This window comes from Meles meles, chromosome 4 (assembly GCF_922984935.1).
Source record: "Meles meles chromosome 4, mMelMel3.1 paternal haplotype, whole genome shotgun sequence".
Lineage (NCBI taxonomy): Eukaryota > Metazoa > Chordata > Mammalia > Carnivora > Mustelidae > Meles > Meles meles.
The window spans coordinates 56,007,559-56,027,998 of NC_060069.1; the positions used below are offsets into that span (position 1 = coordinate 56,007,559).

The window sequence follows — 20,440 nt, forward strand, 5'->3', positions numbered from 1 at the left end:
TCCAGCCTACACTGACTCCCCTCTCTTTGCTGTCCAGGCGCCCTCTTCGGTTACACATTAGCTATTTAGTTCATTGAGAATGTGATGAATAGAAAGTCTTGTGAAGAAACGAAGAGCAAGCTGTGATTAGACCAAAGACCACATCATACATTTTATTAGAAATGGTAATATATTTAGGAAATGTTCACTGAGAGCCAGCACAGATACTCAGGCTTATCTAATTTGGCCTTTTGACACATAAAGAAATGAGCACCCTGGGAAAGAAAGTGGCTTGCTCAAGGTCACCCTGTATATTGGAGGTGGAAATAGACTTGAAAACCTAATGCCCTGAAACCCAGTATTTTTACAGTACCATACTAGTTTCGTTTTAATTTGTGTTTTATTTAGTAATCAGGAGATAGGACTTTGGATGTATTCCAAACTCAGGCAGAGAGGGGCAACGGAACAGTGTGAAGGACATTGGCTTTGCCAAAGAGAATGATGTTTGGCAAGTCACTTTGAGGCTCTCGACCTCTTATTTTTTCATCTGCAAAATAAGGATGAATTGAATGGTCTTGAAGGTTATATTTGCTCCTAGCATTTTTTGAACCTATAAGACTGTTGGCCCAGCAACACCAAAGAATTTATGAGTACTGGTAGAGCATACGTGTCTCGCTTCATTTTCTCCTTCTACTGTTCCCCTCAGCCTGAGGCATACTTCTTCCAGATGTTCCCCTTGCTTCCTTTCTTTTTTAAACTCAGCTTAAACTTCACTCAATGCAAAATTGTCAGTGTTTCCTGCTACCCTTGGCTTAATTTCAGCCCATTTTCTGCACCTAACTCCTCTGACCGCCGCATACCTTATCACACTGTACTGATTTTCTTGCCTCTGCCACTGGACTGCAAACTAAGGCCTAGTATTATGGTGCATTTCTTGAGCCCAAGTGGCTATAATGGTGCCTATAACCAATAAATGTTTGGTAAATGGATCTAATGGTTTGCCTGGGAAGCAGGGACAAGACTATGGTACCAATTCCATTCAAAGCTGTTAGAGTTTTCATGGAAAAGAGAGACTTGGAACTGAGTTTTCAAGAATGATTAGAATTTGAAAGGGAGTGTAAAATAATAACACAGGTTTAAGAAAATAAAGGCAGGGGGGAGGGAAGAAGGTGGCTAAAGGAATGGGGTCAGATCAGTGTTACTTGTTCGAACAGCAGAATGTCTGCAATAGGTTGTCTGGGGTGCTTGTGCGAATGACAGAGTCTACCTGTGACACCCACATGTTATTCCCCATTCTGGATCTGTCGGTCCAGATCTACTTTTAGAACAAGATCCCCAAGTAGATTCTTATCACATGAATGGAGAGTCTTGAAATCCTGAAAGGAACTTTGGCGATTGTGAGCAATTGGAAACTACTTTAAGTTTCTGAAGAGGGAGAATGATGGCATGATGGAAATGGAGCTTTAGGAAGGACATAGACGAATGGTCTGCAAAATAGACTGGTGGGAGGGAGCCCTCAGAGGCCAGGGGAGCTGTCAGGAATGCACCAAGGTATTCAAGATGAGAGGAGGGGAAAGCTTGCTTTCTCTTGGCCGCACCAGAAATGGTGAATAAAAGGTGACTCCAAGAGGCATGTTGAGAAATGAAATAATGAGGCTTGGCTCCAGATAGGTTCAATAAGCAGTAATGGTAGGGAGGAGTTTGAAATGACAACTGTGCTTTAGGAACCGAGGAAATGGTGCCTACTTCTGTCTAATGAGTTCTGTTTCAACCCGAGGTGATTGAGGCGTCTGGGAGGCACCCAGCTGACAAGTGTGTCAACATGGGCTTGAGTATAACTAAGGGTCTGGGAGGAAGATCATGGTGTGGGAGGGTCAATAGCATGAAAGAAGAGGAAAGAGGAAGTTGAAACCTGATCTCAGAGCTGTGGGAGCAGCAATAGGAGGAAGAAGAGGAGGCAAAGAGGGAATAGGGAAAAAACAGAGAGGAGGGTGGTAAATGGAAGTTGAATAATAAAGAGAAAACAAAGAGAGAAAAAGGCTTAAGAAGGTGAGTATCCATTATGTCAGATGTGCTAGAGTTTGAGAAGAATAAGAACAGTCCTTTCAACTTGGCAAAAAGGATTTCAGATGAAAACTAACTGTTAAAAAGGAAAAATCTACAATACTTTGTGGTGTGTTCGCTGTGATCTCTCATACCAGAAGTATATAAAAACTCTTGATGGCCAATTGTGTTGACGATTAAATGAGCAAAAATAAAAATATACTTCAGACAGGCTGGTTTCCGAAAGGATACTCTTTCTTCTATTAGAGAGCTAGGAAATGGGGAGGGAAGAAGGAAGGGATTAGGATGCATGGACAAAGAAGAAACATCAGGAAATCCTAACATGTATGTACAGTAATGATCTTACTTACAAAATAGGGTTGCATTCAGCTTTTATTTTTTATTTTTTTAAAATATGTTTTTACTTGAGAGAGAGAACAGAGAGAGAGAAAGAGCAGGAGCGGGTGGGGGGGTAGTGAGGGGCAGAGGGAGAGGGAGAAGCAGACTCCCTGCTGAGCAGGGAGCCAGAGGTGGGCTTGATCCCAGGACCTTGGGATCATGAACTGAGCTGAAGGCAGAGGCTTAACTGACCCAGGCATCCTGCATTCAGTTTTTTATTTTATTTTATTTATTTGAGAGAGAGACAGAGTGAGGAGCATGAGAAGGGAGTTCAGAGGGAGAAGCAGACTCCCCATGGAGCTGGGAACCTGCTGTAGGACTCGATCCCATGACTCCGGGATCATGACCTGAGCTGAAGACAGTTTCCCAACCAACTGAGCCACCCAGGCGCCCCTGCTTCAGTTTTTAAACGAAGTTCAATTCTTGCCCCTTGGTTATGGTGTCATCTGAAAAAAACACGAGATGTCATATAGAATGCAACCAGATATCTAAAGCTCTGTTTTTATGGTGCCTTGAAATACGGCTTCAGAGAAGAAACAGTTCCTTAAAACATTACCCTTTCATTTCCTGCTTAATGACCTCAGGATCAGGAGGTGGGGGGAGATCCACTTTTAAATGTAAAGCAAAGCAATGGAATGTACACTAGTGCAGAGTTCATTACTGCAGACTGTTCTGGCATGGTCAACTCCATTTGGTGCCCTAATTACAGTGCTCTACCTCTGGATAGATACCCATCAGGACATAAATTGCTCTAGGTGTTCAAAGGTTTTTACATTATTTAAGTACTTTTCATATTTTCTGCTCTTCATCTGCGTTATATATACTAGATGTTTGGAGATGTTAAGTCCTTGATAGCCTTTTCTACAAAATTGTGTGCTTTGGAATAATAAAGCAGGCAATCATCAGAATCATAGATTTTCTCCCATTTAATAATATTATATACTTTTTAAAAAGCTAAGGAGAGAAAGGGAAAAGAATGGCTTAACAGTGATGTGAAGCCTATTTAAAAAAAGAATCTGAACTGAAATCTGGGCGGATGAGTATACAGGGGACTTCTTCTCATTGGAGTTGTACCCATTGCACTTGAACAAGTAAAATGAAGTGGTTGAATGAGACAGTTTCCAAATTATAAACTGGGACATGACCTGATGAAGAATTTTTTTTTTCCTTCTGAGTTGTAAATACTTTCTTGTGTCAGATTCTTAAGAACTCTTAAGATCTCTAAGTTCTTATGTAACTGTTGGGTACTAAAATTGATTTCTACCCACCACCTAGTTATTTCTGTCTTCTGACTTCATGTAATTGCCAATAGGTCCTTAAACAGATTCTCCAAGTCGCTTAAGCCCAGTGCTTCATAAGGGCTGAAGAGGCTGGCCGTACTCTGGTTTTCTATGAATACTTAACTGTGGCTATGGTCCTACTTGATGCCACAGTTCATAGAAATAGATTGGATTTGAGGCCCCCATTTCCTTCTGACAGTAACTGTTGTCATTTTGGGATGATTATAAAAAGCAGAACCTCTTAGTGACTTTGTAGCTAAATGTGATCTTTTTTTTTTTTTTAGACATGCAGTTTTTTTTTTTTTTTAAGATTTATTTATTTGACAGATAGAGATTACAAGTAGGCAGAGAGGCAGGCAGAGAGAGAGAGGAGGAAGCAGGCTCCCAGCTAAGCAGAGAGCCCGACGCGGGGCTCGATCCCAGGACCCTGGGATCATGACCTGAGCTGAAGGCAGAGGCTTTAACTGCTGAGCCACCCAGGTGCCCCTAAATGTGATCTTAAAGTAGCTATTTGATAGTCTGTATACTTCTTGAAATTGTATCCACTGTCAGTGACTATCTTTTACCAGTCTTGTCTTATAATGAGCACTTATAAATAGGCATAAAGAAGATATACAAATGGCCAACAGACACATGAAGAAATGCTCCACTGGGCATCAGGGAAATGTAAGTCAAGATCACAATGAGATGCCATCTCACACTGGTCAGAATGGATAAAATGAACAGCTCAAGAAACAACAGATGTTAGTGAGGATGCAGAGAAAGGGGAACCCTCCTACACTGTTGGTGGGAATGCAAGCTGGTACAGCCACTCTGGAAAACAGTATGGAGGTTCCTCAAAAAGTTAAAAAATAGAGCTACCCTGCAACTCAACAATAGCACTACTAGGTTATTTACCCAAAGGATACAAACATAGTGATTCAGAGGGCCACATGCACCCCAATATTTATAGCAGCAATGTCCACAATAGCCAAAGTATGGGAAGAGGCCCGATGTCCATTGACAGATGAGTGGATGAAGAAGATATGTATATATACAATGGAATATTACTCAGTCATCAGAAAGACTGAAATCTTGCCATTTGCAATGATGTGGATTATGCTCAGTGAAGTTGTCAACCAGAGAAAGACAACTATCATATGATCTCACTGGTATGTGGAATGTAAGAAACAAAACAGATGAACATAATAGGGGAAGGGAAGGAAAAATAAAATAAGATGAAAATAGAGAGGGAGGCAAACCTCCCTAGAGACTCTAGGAAATAAACTGAGGGTTGCTGAATGGGAGGTGGATGGGGGGGAATGGATAATTGGGTAATGGGCATTAAGGAGGGCATGTGATGCAATGAGCACTGGATGTTACATGCAACTGATGAATCACTGAACTCTATCTCTGAAACTAATTTTAAAAAAAGAAAAAATAGACACAAAAATTGTTATTTTAAGAAAAAATAATTGTTTAGCTAGAAAATATCTAAGTTGTTTATAATATAAACAACTTATATTTATATATAAATATATATTATAACTCCAGTAACATTCATCTTAAAATGTCATGTAAACCATTTTTTAAATTATAAAACTTGGTGAAGTTTTTTTAACCGAAGACTGTAGAATAGCATAGAGTAAAATGTAAAAATTCTCCTTCCCTGCTTTCTAGCCTTCAGTTCAACTCTCCAAAAGCAATCACTGTTAACAGTGTCTTAAGTTTCTTTGCATGAATTTTCTGAGTGTACACAATTTTACATATATATGCACACATACTCATTTTTACATAGTCATACTATGTAAACTGTTCTTCATGTTGGTGTTTGTCTTTTTTTTAAAGATTTATTTATTTTGGAGAGAGAGGGAGGGGGGAGAGAGAATGAGCTGGGCAGAGGGGCAGAGAGAGAGAAGCAGGCTGATCTTAGAAACCTGGGATCATGACCTGAGTCAAAGGCAGATGCTTATCTGACTGAGCTACCCCAGGCACCCCATGTTGTTGAAGTTCAAATAATTACAGATAGTGAACATTCTTAGAAATGAAATTATTGAACCAAGCGGCACGTGTTTTAAATTTTGATGAGATATTTCCAAGTTACCTTGCACGTAGTTACATTTCTACCAATATTATCTGGGAGTGTTTCCACATTCTTATCTATCAGTCTTTCATTGAGATTTGAAATTTCTGCCATTCCAGTAGTTGAAAATTGTTACTTCTTTTTATTACACCCTTATTGGATTAGCATGCATTGAGCATTTTTTTCACAAGACAAATAGTCATTTCTATATATGTGTGAATTTCCTGTATTATGTCCTTTGATTATTTGTCCCTTGTCATATCCATTTTATGAGAGAAAAAGAAACCCTTTGTTAGGATAGACTACCATTTATTCTTGTATTTTTCTAGTTCAGCTTTTTAATTTTTATTTATTTATTTTTACTTAAATCCAGTGTAGTTAACATACCGTGTTATATTAGTTTCAGGTGTACAATCTAGTGATTCAGCGATTCTATACATTACTCAGTGCTCATCATGATAAGTGCACTCTTAATCCCCTTCATCTGTTTCACTCATCTTCCCACCTGCCTCCTCTCTGATAATCATCAGTTTGTTCTCTATAGTTAAGAGTCTGTTTTTGGTTTGTCTCTTTTTTTCCCTTTGTTCATTTGTTTTGTTTCTTAAATTCTACCTGTGAGTGGAATCACATGGTATGTTTCTTTCTGTGGCTGACTTATTTCCCTTAACTTTATACTCTCTAGATCCATCCATGTTGTTGCAAATGGCAAGATTTCATTTTATGACTGAGAATTGTTGCACTGTAGATCTATACCACCTCTTCTTTATCCATTCATCTGTTGATGGATACTTGCACTGCTTCCATAATTTGGCAACTGTAAATAATGCTGCAATAAACATATGCATGCATATATCTTTTTGAATTAGTGTTTTTGTGTTCTTCGGATAAATACCTAAGTAGTGGAATTGCTAGAATTCTACTTTTAATTTTTTGAGGAACCTCCATACTGTTTCTCGCAGTGACTGCACCAGTTGGCATTCCTGCCAACAGTGCACAAGGGTTCTTTTTTCTTCACATCTTCACTAACACCTGTTGTTTCTTTTCATTTGAATTTTAGCCATTGTGATGGGTGTGAGGTGATATCTCATTATAGTTTTGATTTGTAGATCCCTGATGATGAGTGATATTGAACATCTTTTCATGAGTCTGTTGGTCATCTGTTGTCTTCTTTGGAGAAATGTCTGTTCATGTCTTCTGCCCATTTTAAAATTAGATTATTTGGATTTTTTTTTTTTTTTTTGGTTTTGAGTTGTATAAATTCCTTATGCATTTTGGATACTAACACTTTATTAGTATGTCTTTTACAAATATCTTCTCCCATTCCATAGGTTGTCCTCTGGTTTTATTGGTTGTTTCCTTTACTGTGCAGAAGCTTCTTATTTTAATATAGTCCCAATAGTCCCAAAAGTTTATTTTTACTTTTATTTCCCTCCCCTCAGTAGACATATTTAGAAAAATGTTGCTATGGCCAATGTCAGAGAAATTACTGGGATAGGCTACTTTTTAATAGATAACCTACCAGCAGTTCACAGGAATCCATAAATGTATGCATTCTACACAGCATCACCAGTACAAACACTAACTCACTTAGAAGCCTAAAAGAAAGCCCAAAAGAAAAAATGTCTGAGAAGAGAAAGAAAACAGTCTATCTGGAGATAGGTGTGGGGACTGGCCTCACTCTTTCTATTACTTTTCTACTGCTGCAAAAATATGACCATTAACTTAACAGCTTACAATTTCCTGCAAAGGGGGTCCATGCACAGCATGACTGGCTTTTTGCTCAGGTCCCACAGAGCTAAAATAAAGTTGGTCAGCTGTGCTCAGTTTTCTCTTCTAAGTTGATGCGGTTGTGGGAGAATTCAGTTCCTTGCTAAAGACCTGGGAGCTAAAGCCCTGATTTCCTTCCTGGTTGTTAGCTGGGGGCCACTCTCAACATCTAGAGGCACCCTGTGTTCCTTGCCACATAGCTTCTTCCATCTCCAGAGCCAGCCAAGGATAGCTTCCCTTGTCTTAAGTCTTTCTCATGCTTACAGTCTTTCTGACTTCCAGACCCAGATCTGATGAGTTCGTGAGACTGGGAAAGCCCAACTAGGTACTCTACCTATCTTAAGGTCCACTGATTTGGAACAAAACACATTGGCAAAGACCCTCCACAGCAGCACCCAAATTAATGGTCAGTTAATTAACTGGGAAAAGGTGTATGTACACAGGAGGTCAGGAATCCGGAGTGGAGGGGGCATCATCATAGCATTCTGCCCACCACAGCCCTCACCTGTCTTCCTCAAGGGAAGCAGACAGAGGTCATGTGTGTTGTCTGAGGAAACCAATCCTACTGAAACATTAGATGCTTGAGAAAGGGAGCATGACTGGAATCCATCTAACCTCATGCACAACAAAGTCCAGCCATGCGGGTCAAAGATCTTGATATGAGCAATGAGACAGCAGAAAGCTGCAGAGAAAATCCCAGAAACCACACGTACAATGGAGGGGTCAGGCGGGCCTTCCTGACCAAACATCCAAACCTGGCATTTCCAACTCTACAATCTCTGCCTTCTTGACCCCTACACGGTGACCCACCAGAGGACAGGTCATTCACTGGCTATATAAATAGATTTTGAGTCCTCTAACTTTATTGTTTCTCCTTATGCCAGTGTGATCAGAGTATGCTTTTGTGAGCTGTTGGCCTTGGATGTTCAGTAGAACAGAATGAACTAACCACAACCTAAGTAGGTAGGCCACTAAGGGGAACTGCATCGATGAGCAATATTGTAAAAGAATTCTAAGGACCCCTCTGCCTCTTTCTCTTTCATATTCCTACCTGCTGCTGTGATTCAGGCGCATCATACATGACTTGCTCGAGACGGAAGAGATTTATATAAAGGAGATTAAGAGCATAATTGATGTAAGTAGACTGTGATAGTTGACATGAAGCATGTATTCAAATTAGAGAAGTTCTTTTGCACAGAGACTTAAAATAGTTGCCATATGTCTCTAGAATTTCCAAGAGTTCAGCTCTTATAATATCACAAGTATCTTTCCAATAGGAATAAGAACATTCTTATGACTATTGACCCGTGTAACCAAATAACTTCCAAAGGATTTTATCAATTCATACTGATTTTAGCAGGGCCCAATAAGTTCACCCTATGGTTGCCAACAACGGAAATAATCATTTGAATGCTTTTGATCATGTAATAAGGGAGAATTGTTTCAAGTAGGATATTTTCCTTGAGGTTGAAAATTTCAATTTTTCCTATTTTCCTAAGGAAATAATCTTGAGAAATAAATGATCTGTATGAAGTTATAATAGAATTTTTATAATAAAATATCAAAAGGAAATAAAATCCTTAATAAAAAGGGGATGTTAATAAAGTTTGATGTTCATGCTGAATGAAATATTGTTCAACTGCTACAAAATAATTATTTTGAATAATATGTAGCAACTTTGAAAAATGCTTATAAGATTAAGTTAAAAACAGTATAAAATACGCTTTTTAAAAAAGTCATGAAGAGGGGAACCTGGGTGGCTCAGTGGGTTAAAGCCTCTGCCTTTGGCTCAGGTCATGATCCCAGGGTCCTGGGATCTCTCCCCTCGGCAGAGAGCCTGCTTCCTCTTCTCTCTCTCTGCCTGCCTCTCTGCCTACTTGTGATCTCTGTCAAATAAATAAAATAAAATCTTTAAAAAAAAAAGTCATGAAGAAAATATAATAAAACAATAGTAATTTCATTTGGTTATAAATGATGGATAAGGTTTTTACTTTCACACTTGACTTGTATAACATAAACATTTTAAAATATGCTTATTCTTTCTATAAAATGCCATTTTATTATCATTGCCATTTAAATTTAACCATCTTCTTCTGAAGATGGACACATGAAGGGAGTCATATCAAAAGAAAGCACTTGATGAAATGACTTTCAGGAAATAAGTGTGCCGTATTTTCCAAATATTAAAGTTTTGGTCCCTGGAGTAGCTGATTTAGATCATCTCTTAAATGTTCCTATCTGTAAAACCTACCTTGTTTCCTCCTTTGCAGGGCTATATCACTCCAATGGATTTTATTTGGCTGAAGCATCTGATTCCAGATGTTCTTCAGAATAACAAGGAGTTTCTCTTTGGGAATATTAGGGAACTTTATGAATTTCACAACAGGTATATAATAATTCAAACTACCGGGAAAAATGGAAAGTAAAAGAAAAATGGAAATCAGACTGATGGGATTTGGAGATGAACGTGTGTGTATGTTGCTTAAACAAGTAGTCCAGAGTCAGTGGACTTGGTTGGGATGGGATGGGGTGAGAAGGAGGAGAGAAGTGCCACAGATCTCTGAGGGAGAAGGGAAAGATGTCAATGGAGGATGTACCATGTATCAGGCATTAATGTTATCTTTTCTGTGTGTTTTTTTGCTTATTTAACTATTCATGTGTCTGCCTTTATTGAGGACCTGTTCTGTGTCAGGCACTGTGTTCAGCGTTGGGAATACAAAGATGACCAAGACACACATCCACATACCTGCTATCATCGAGTTGTGCTGGGAGTTAGGGTCTTGGAAAAACGCTAACTGGTCAGACAAGTTGTCCTTTTAGCCTGGGGCTGCTTGGATGTTGAGTTCTAGAGAATTAAAGGAGGAAGGGACTTTGGAGATCATCTTCTAAGCCTTTCATTTCACAGACGAACCTGTAGCTCGTTTCTTCCCTTTACTCAGTATGATAACTCCAAATCACACATGTAATTGATGGGAAAGAGGCTGCTTGGTGAATTGACCCACAGTTGTTTCCCAATGCCGTCTCCTGTCCATTGGTCAGACACACAACTGAAATGGAAATCTCATTTCTGCTACCTTCCCTGGAAAATTATTTAACCTCTATTTTGCCTTGGGTTTCACATTTACGAAACCCTACCTTACTAGGTTTGGTGGAGGATTAAATGAGATATTGTTTATGAAGTACTTAGCTTATGCCTGGCTTGCCTCAAGCCCTCAATGATATTAGCAGTAGAAGCCGCCAACAACCATTCTTATTCATGTGATTCTCATGTAGCAGGGAGGATCACTGCAGCTTGTCTGTCTGTAGCTAGTGCCTAGAATTATTAGGACAAACTGTGGTTGGCTTCAAGGAATCCTAGTAATGTCACAGGACATTTTTTTTTCTTCCAAATCAGTATTTTGAAGATGAGTCAAGAGCAATAAATCCTGGAAAACAGCATTTTTCTAAGCACTTAAAATCTTATGTGATTTTACTTAAAAAAAAAAAACCACCTTGTGTGTTTTAACCACATACATGTAAAAAAATCAAAACGTGATTATACTCTTCCTTCCCTAGGACTTTTCTAAAAGAATTGAAAAAGTGCACCGAAAACCCTGAACTTCTGGCACGTTGCTTTCTCAAGAGAGTAAGTCTGTGCTCCCAGTAAGTCAAAATAACTATGTGATTAATGTTAGCCCTTATTTTTCTGTGTAAGGAGTAAGGGCAAATGGGAGCACCAGTGGTCTGAAATGTTACACATGCCTTTTAAGTGCAAAGCAGAAGTGCTTTGCAGTATTTCCCCCAGCGTGAGATGAGTCCAGTTTGACTAGGCTCATAGGACAGACAGGAGCAACTTAAAAGCTTGGGCTCAGCAAAGCTCAGGGACATGGAGGACTGGCACCCCCAAAACATGATCCTCCTCTGAATGACTAAGCTAACTGTTTTTGAATAAGAATCACACAGCAGAGAAAAAAAAAAAAGAATCACACAGCAGGCTTAGATTCCTCACTAAAGTTGTATTAACACTCTCAAGAGAAGTACTGATGCTAAACTAAAAGTCTCTGAAAATGTCTTTTCCTCCATTTTATTTTTTTTACAGGGGAGAGGATGGGCAGAATATGTTAAGCCTGTGATCCCTCTTTTTTTTTTTTTAACTCTTTCGTTTGGAATTATTTATTTTTTATTCTTAATGAAAAAATAACTTTGGAGCATATTCCAAAGTTTATTTTCTTAAATTTTATTTAAATCAATTAATTAACAAATAGTATATTATTAGCTTCAGAGGTAGAGTTCAGTGTGTTTGGTCCCTCTTATGCTTAGTACCCAATTTATGATTTCCTGTCCTACACCAGCATCTCTGACTACTTCTCCTTCCCCATGCACAGACCACTTCCCTCTTACCCTCTTTGCACCCCTGCTTTGGGCAGTGAAGAGCTGATTGGGCCTACCGAGCTGGCCCAGAGATGTGTATTACCTGGCACCACTCCCCACCACTTTCTTATCTTGGGAGGACTATGCAGATGATCCTTGTGCCCTGAATTTTCCGTCTTTTGCATTTCTCCCCTCTCTCTCAAATAGCCCTTCATTTTATTCTCTTCCTTTATTTCCTTTTTGTGAGCCTGAGATAACAGGTCAAACAACTTAAAAATCTTAAACAGCCCAAATTATGACTGATAAGTCTAAGAGCAGGATGTGTGATAAACTGAGAGCAAGCAAACACAAAACCCCCAGGCTTCAAGGCATTTGACATAATGGGAAAAACAGAGCCTTCAACCCTCAGAGCTCTTGCCAGCTTGGAAAGCCTTTTCCATGGCTCTGTGTGGGCTTTTTACCACAACCTCATCATAGGTTTTTTTGGTCAAGTGCCAGAATTCAAGGTACACTGAACACTATGTTGTATTTAATCTGATTAATTTCCTTTTTGAATTACTTTTATAGCATTATTCATGTTTTATACTATTTTGTATTTTTGCACTCATCAAACAACCAATGTGAAATCAAGTTTCAGGGCTTAGGATTATTTTACAGTTGCTTAAGTCATTATTGCAAAGGCTTATTTAAATTGTTGGATGAGAAAAGGACCGAATTCCTGTTGGGAAAAATGCAAATGATTAAAAAAATTGTCCAGGTATAAGGCAATTGTCAGGGAATTGCTGACAAACATCTTTTCCTAGAAGAATTCCTCACCTAACGTTTTGCAAGCCTTCTATAGTCCCCCATGTTGGGAGAAACCCAAGAAATCATTAATCCAGACCTGCATATAAACTCTGCATATAATCCCATATGATCTATGATGTTGGAGACATAGTACAGGTAATAAGGTCTTTTCAATCATAAAGTTATTAGTCCGGGACAGATGGAGTAATTAAAAACCATATCAGCTAATCTTTGAGGCTCCTTGAGGGAATTGGCTGCTGCTGTGTTATTTTTTAGCCAACAAGGTGGGTCCCTCACCCATTATTTACTACAACTGTTGACCTTTTCAAAATAATATTTGCAGAATCCCATCAATCATGAAAATGAGGTTTGAAATATTGCTCTGGCCAAATGTTTTCATCAGAATTTATAGTCTGCAGAATCCAGGAAGATTCTACCCTAGAGACCAAGCTCTATGCAGAATAATATTTGTCAGTAGTCTACCTTGAGTTCCATTAGCTCTGAGATGTGACAAAGCAAAATGGAAAGAGCACTGGGTGGGACTCAGGAAATGTATCTTCTTGTCTAAGTTGAGCCCCTTGCTATCTGCATGACCTCATGTTAAGTCACTTAAACCCCTGGAGTCTCACTTCCCTCCTCCATACAATAGGCTTAATAATACCAATATGTAAAGTCATTGTGGAAATCTAATAAAATAATGTATACAGAAGGGTTCTACAAAGTAAAAAATGCTTTGTCAATAACTCCCATGTATTGGGTACTCTGTATGTATTAGGCATTTGTTGAGACGTTTCTATACATCATCTCACTTAATCTCACAGTAGTCATAGTTGACTGCTGTTGTGAATCCACTTAATATATGGGAAAACTGAAGTATAAGGAGGTTAAGTAACTGAACTTGGGCCATCTGGTTTGGAACTGACAAAGCCAGGAATTGAACCTGGATCGTCCACCACCAGAGCCCACCCATCCTAATGCATAAATGATCATGTGTGAATAGGAGTTTTTGGTAGCAATTTTTTTAGCCTCCTGACTTATTCTATAAGCAGGTGAGGATACCTGGGCACTTTCGTATGCTGCTAGTTAGTGTATATCCTTTCCTTAAGGAATTTTGGATTGAAGAGCAAGTTCAGGTCAACGGTTGTGTTTTGGTGCTTGAAGGCCTATGGTGTTCTGCATTGCTCAAAGCATAAACACAGTACCAACGAGTGAGGGTTTCAGGAGCACACGTTTTAGCTCGGCATCCACTGAGAGAACCAGGTGCCTCTGTTGCTGGGGAAGTTTGGGGAAAGGTGGCTGACTGTTTCACGGGGTGGGCGGCTGGAGCTCCAACGTCTGCCCCAGCTTTTATATGATCTTCTGGTGGTTAGTGTTGAAAGTGGTGAAGCCTTACATTCTTTCAGGAGCTAAAGGCCGATGTTTTTGTGCTCTGACAGACCCAATGTGGGTGAGATGCCTTAATCAATTTGTAGTACTGTATAAGCCTGGCCTTCGGTATGGCAGGAGTGTTCCCTATGTGTAGGCTGCTCTGCTACGGCAGTTGTTGAGTTTAACAAATATTCTTAGCACAGTGCCGGGCACATCAAAGGCATGCAGGAGACAGTTCTTGAGTGAAAAAATAATGACCATATTGTTAGGCTCTGAGTTATTATTCTAGTTCCTTAACCTGTCTGAACAACTTTCTCAAGGGTCATCTCCCTTACTTCCACATGCAGAAATGGAAAGAAATAGACATAGTTGAAGCTATGAGGAAAACAATAACCTATGTCTGTATGAAGGCCATCAAAAGTTAGCCTGAGAAAGATAGGGACACAGAAATTCACCAGGTTGCAGCCCCATGGGCTTCTCCATAGGGCAGCACAGGCTCTGTGACCAGCAAACCTTGCTGTGGTCCAGGTGTGAGGGATGGAGTGGATGAAGCCGGCAAGCTGACACCATAGGCTGGGAGTAACTTTCTGGGGTATGGGTGGGTATGTGCCTACCTCTCATGGTGTTTGATGCAATGAGAAATAGGTCACACAGCACTTGGAATCTGTCTTGATCTCCAGCTCTGAGATAGTCATAATGTTTCCTGTCTTGCAGCCTAGTGTCTTAGGAGGAAGGTGATGTATGAGGCAGAGCCTGCTGCTTTGGGGGTGGAGCAAAGGACTTAGAACTTTCTCCAAGCTGCCACATTCTCCTTTTGGGATGTTTCTATCTTTTAGTTGTCTCTTAGGGTTTTTTTCCCCCGGGGTTGGCATGATGATGATCAAAATACGAAGACAAGGAGAGAGAAAGGAGGGGTTATCATCCACCAGCACATTTCCTGACAATTTTGTCCCTTACTGCAAAGCTATTGTGAGGAGACAGTGATGTCCTGGATAAAGACCAGAGGAGGAAAGATGAAGATTAAAACGTGCTTTGTGGTGCATAAACAATGAATCTTGAAACACTGAAAAAATAAATAAAAAAAAATTTTTTTTTAAAACCCTGCTCCTGTTTATGAATTTACCAGAATCTTGCAGTTGTTCCCACAGCACTCTGTTCATATCTGTTCTGTGTTTAGTGCTTTAGATTGTTTAGAACCCTCTGTTTACCTTTCCATCATACAGTCACCCCAAAATGAGGTTATCATGCATCCCCAGTTCCTCACACCATGCAAATATTCAGGCTTGTTCAATATTTGAAGAATAAATGGTATCATCCTGTCCACTTACTGAAAAATGCTACCTGATTAATTTGTTCCAATTCTTTTCCCACTCAGAAAGAAGATCTGCAGATATATTTTAAATACCATAAAAACCTTCCCCGAGCGAGGGCAATCTGGCAAGAATGTCAAGACTGCACCTTCTTTGGGGTAACGTTGAGATCACAGAGTCTCCCACCCATGGTTTTCCCTGGACAATGTTTATGTGTGTCAAGTCTTTAAAGAAATCACAAGTATGAACAAGACAGGGGAATCTGGCTTTTGAGTTTATGTTTATGAAAAGTCTCTCCTATTTTGAAATTACACGTTAGAAGTTTTGATGCGACCCTGGGACTCTGTGGGACGGGCCAGTGAGGAGCAGCTGTAGCCTGGTGAGCAAACCAGAGTCCTCGTCTAGGGTGGGGAATTTTAAGAGGAATTAAGTCCAAAAGGCCACACTGTGGGTCTCCTTGGAGTGATGTTAGTAAATAATCCTGTAACTTCTAGACTCAAAATGATCTGAATAGACATCTCCACCCCCAACTCAAACACAGGCTGCCTCTTTTTCAGGATTCAAAGTGCCCCACTGTCTTCTAGTGGACTTGTTTTCTAAAAGAAATAAATGGTCCTGCATCAAGAGTTTCTAGCTGAGCCATCCTCTTTCCCTTTCCTTTCATTTGACACACTGTTCCTAAGGCACCCAATGACTCAGTAACATTACCAAGCTGGTAGACACAGCTGCACCTTCCCGCCCCCGCCCCCACTCTGTTTCATTTCTTGTATTGAAATGCTGCCTCTTTGTTCTCTCTCTGTGTTGCTGGTTTTGCTTTATATTGTTTCTGTTTGGCTTTTAAAGGTATGCCAGCGCCAACTGGATCATGAGCTCCCTCTTTTTAAGTATCTCAGAGGACCAAGCCAGAGACTTAAAAAATACCAGATGCTGTTGAAGGTAAATTCGATGAGACAGTGCTTTCCTGTGCTGGGAAAACATGTGTGTGCTATGGTGCTCCTTTCCTTAGACATGTAGATTTGTGACTTCGTCTTCCAAAGGGGAGGATAATGTCTCTCCTTCAGGGGTTTTCTGTCCTCAAGTCTAAAGCAGCATACCTCAGTGAGGAGAAAGACCAAAGAATCAGAGAGTTGAAAGGGACCTGGGAGCCTGGCTAGTCCAACAGGCAGCCCAAGGCATGAATCTCTAAGGAGGCTGGTTTGGGGCAGGAGAGGTCCTGGGGAGCAAGGGGAACGCCACCTCACTGCTGGCAGCTGAGAGGGTGGGGAGGCAGCCGGAGCCTCTTCTCTCATGTAAGGTATCTACAGGTAACGTATCACCTGCTCCATTTTACAGATGAGGCGAGGACATTCCGAAAAGAGGTGTAATGTTTCCCAAAGTCACAATTTTCTGTGCATTAAAACAATGGAAGGGAGAAGGCAAAACTGGAGTTTTTTCTCCAGTTTGCAACAACTACCTCCATCCCTCGATTAAGGATCTTTCTCAAGAGCACCATCACAGAGTGAATTTTGCTCTGCTGAACCCCTACGTGGTTCTTTGTCTGTCCGCCAACAGCACACCTGCAGGAGAGCACTCCCAGACACCCCAAACAGGAGAGAAGGCTCTGTCAGGCTGCCTCCCCATAAGTGAGCTGAGGGAAAGGTTTGGGCCACTTCTCCAGCTTGTGTTTTTTTTTTTTTTTAAAGATTTATTTATTTATTTATTTGACAGAGAGAGAGATCACAAGTAGGCAGAGAGGCAGGCAGAGAGAGGGGAAGGAAGCAGGCTCCCTGCTGAGCAGAGAGCCCGATGCGGGGCTAGATCCCAGGACCCTGAGATGCGGGGCTAGATCCCAGGACCCTGAGATCATGACCTGAGCCGAAGGCAGCGGCTTAACCACTGAGCCACCCAGGCGCCCCTCCAGCTTGTGTTTTTGAATTAACCTTTATAAGCAGCTCTTGCCCAGTGGCTATTATCTCTCGAAACAAAACAAAACAAAACACAAGCACCTGCTGTTTACTGGGTACCTTCCCGTATGTATTTTTTATTTAATCCCCACAATCAGACGCACAGGAAAGGTTCTGGAGTGTGAAGAAACAGAGGCTCGGGGAGGTTAGGCTCATTGCCTAACATTCTGTCCTCAGAAGAAGTTGCCCCTTCCGGCTTTGCCTCAGCAGTCCCAGCCTCAGCTGGACCCGCCCTACCGTCACCAGGTGTGGCATTCCTGGACCTCTTAGGCCTTGGTTTTCTCATGTGTGAGGGGGGATACTAGAACCTCCTCCAGACGATTGCTATGAGGAGCCCGTGAGTAATGCCCACAGAGAGCTGGCTCAGTGTTTACCCCCCAGGAAGCTTCCTGGAATACATGGCTGTTGTTTTATATATAAAGAAGCACAGCATGTGGGAATGGGGTTGACCCCCACTGCTTCCCTGCATGAGTGGCCTCTGTGAGTCTGCTTCCATGCAGCGCTCACGTAGAGCTCACACTCCTCTGACCAACCCATCTTTCCTATCATTCGAGCTGTGCGAGTCCTACCACGGGGTCTGGTGAAGAAGGAGCAGGACGAGTGGGGTTCTTCACCCCCTTGGGCTGGGTCTGCCGGGTACTGCAGTGCCCGAGTTTTCCCACAGAAGGGATGTTGCCTCAAGATCGAACTTCTGAACCACACACAGAGGGCTACAGGGTGCAGTAATTAGAAACCCAGACTGAGGAGTCAGCCGTGCGGGGCGGGGATCCAGCTCTCATGCTTCCAGGTGCCATGAACTCGGGCAAATTACTTAACCTCTCTCTGCCTCAGCTTCCTCACTTGTAAAGTGAAGACAGTACTAGTCTAGTAATTTTAGAGAATTTTGTTAGTTTCATCTCACTGAGGAAACGAGATAGAATCACTATAAAATATTCCTTGGGGATCTGTGTGAAACCATGAGAAGCTCTTCAAGGCAAACCAGTTTTTCCCATAGCTATGCTTGGTGCATGCTGGAAAAACAGGTCCCAAACCACTGGCATGCCTGTGAAGAAAGGAAGAACTTTGTAGTGTTCTCCACCCTGAGGGACAGAGCTCATTCCGCAGCACCTACCATCAGCTTCTTTGGGAGCATGCATGTCTGACTGATGGCCTCATGGCTTTGAAAGGATCATGGAATCCTGGTGTGAGAAGGCTTTTTCCAAGTACAAAAGAAAGGGAAGGGAATGATAGATTATGCCATTAAAAACAGACACATGAAAAATTGGGTGAAATATAATATTACCAAGATATGGAACAGATGGTCAGCATGCTTAATAATGAGCTCATAGAAGTTGTTAATTTAAAACAAAAACAAAAATAAAAAGAAATGATACCTATGAAATGCTTAATATCTTTTCTGAGATATGAAAAATAACAGTTGTGACAGAGTTTTTTGAATACATAATATATATAATGTCCAATGAGTCAGGACAAGCTGATTAAACAATATATTATTTATTAGCATATATTAGAAAAAACACAAAGATCATATTAGAAATAGATGCATTTAGGGACAACAGTAGTTTACTTTTATTAAGGTCATGATTTATGTCAAAGAGGCTAAGTGATATATGAAAACTATCAAATTTATCTATTTATTTATTAAAAGATTTTATTTATTTATTTGTTTGAAAGAGAGAGAGCACAAGCAGGGGGAGCTTTGGGCAGAGGGAGAAGCAGGCTCCCCACTGTGCAGGGAGCTGGATGCCAGGTTCAATCCCAGGACTCTGGGATCTTGACCTGCGCAGAAGGCATACACTTAACGTGACCTGAGCCAAAGGTGCCCCAAAACTATCAAATTTAGTGTAGAGAATTTTTCTTACCTGGATTTTAAGATGTGATGTAGAAAATGAAGCATTATTTGTTTAGAATAAATTTTGCATATTAAAAGAAGGTTGTTCTAGAATGGGTGGTTATTCTGATTTCCTGTGTAATGCAACTCATGTCATAGGAGTGATATTCATTTTTCTTCTTTTAAAAAAATCAAATAGACTATTATTAGAAAAAAGAACCAATAGAGAGAGGTTGGTAAAAGGATATAAACTTTCAGTTTATAAGATAAATAAGGTGTGAGGATCTGATGTAAAACATGGTGACTGTTGGTAACAGTGTATTATGTAATTGAAATTGGCTAAGAGTAGGATTTAAATGTTCTTGCCAAAAAAAAAAAGATAAATATATGAGGTAATGATGTGTTAATTAACTAGATGGAAGAAATTCTTTTAAAATATGTACGTATATCAAATCATCACCATATATATTTTGAATACCTAACAATTTTATATGCCAATTTTACCTCAAAGCTGAAATAAAAAGAAAATAATAAAAAAATGAACAGAGGACATAGGCAGGTTACAAAAGAATAAATGTTAATAGCAAACATTTTTTTGAAAGTTCTACTTCACGGGTTATTTGAGAAATTCAACTTAAAACAACAGGTAGGATTTCTCTGTTGATTGAATTGGCAAACTATTTGATTAAATGTTAATATTCCATGTAGGGTCGGGGCTGCTAAAACAAGCTGTCATATATGACTGGTGGGAACATAGTCCTACTGTGAAGAACTTGGAAGTATGGATCAGAACTTTTAACATTGGGGTGTCTGTCTGGCTCAGTGGGTTAAGTGTTGAACCCTTGATTTCAGCTCAGGTCTTGATCTCAGGGTCTTGAGATCAATCCCCACACTGGGCTCTGTGCTCAGCACAGAGTCTGCGAGCACAGAGTCTGCTTGTCCCTCTCCCTCTGCTTCTCCACCACCCTCCCCAAATAAATAAATAAAATCTTAAAAAAAAAAAAAAGAATTTTTAACGTTGACCATTTCACATCTAAAAACTTATCCTTAGGGAAAAAATGGCACAAAGATCTTTATTATAATAAAAAATTATTGAACCTGAATGTTTAACAGAAGGAGGGATTAATAAATTATGATTTATCTACAGGATGCAACACTGCTACAATTAAAAAACATGGGCTTGGTAAAATGTTCATGCTATATTGTTGGGTGAAAAAAAAACAGACTACAAAACAGTGTGACCAGTATGATTCTGTCTTGGAAAGAACTCTGCGCCATTCTTTCCCTCTTACTTAAGATATACAAATTTATGCATTCACCCT

The 20,440-nt window shown here is 40.2% G+C and overlaps 1 protein-coding gene across 2 annotated transcripts in view; it reads left to right on the top strand.

Moving 5' to 3' along the window:
• The window catches only part of MCF2L2 (MCF.2 cell line derived transforming sequence-like 2), a 253,852-nt gene that overhangs the window by 186,974 nt on the left and 46,438 nt on the right, over positions 1-20,440 (top strand). For both annotated transcript variants that reach the window (XM_046003459.1, XM_046003460.1), the window contains exons 16-20: positions 8,599-8,665; positions 9,801-9,916; positions 11,086-11,155; positions 15,410-15,502; positions 16,188-16,280. In XM_046003459.1, coding sequence (XP_045859415.1) covers positions 8,599-8,665; positions 9,801-9,916; positions 11,086-11,155; positions 15,410-15,502; positions 16,188-16,280 — 439 coding nt within the window. The remainder of the gene's footprint in view (positions 1-8,598; positions 8,666-9,800; positions 9,917-11,085; positions 11,156-15,409; positions 15,503-16,187; positions 16,281-20,440) is intronic.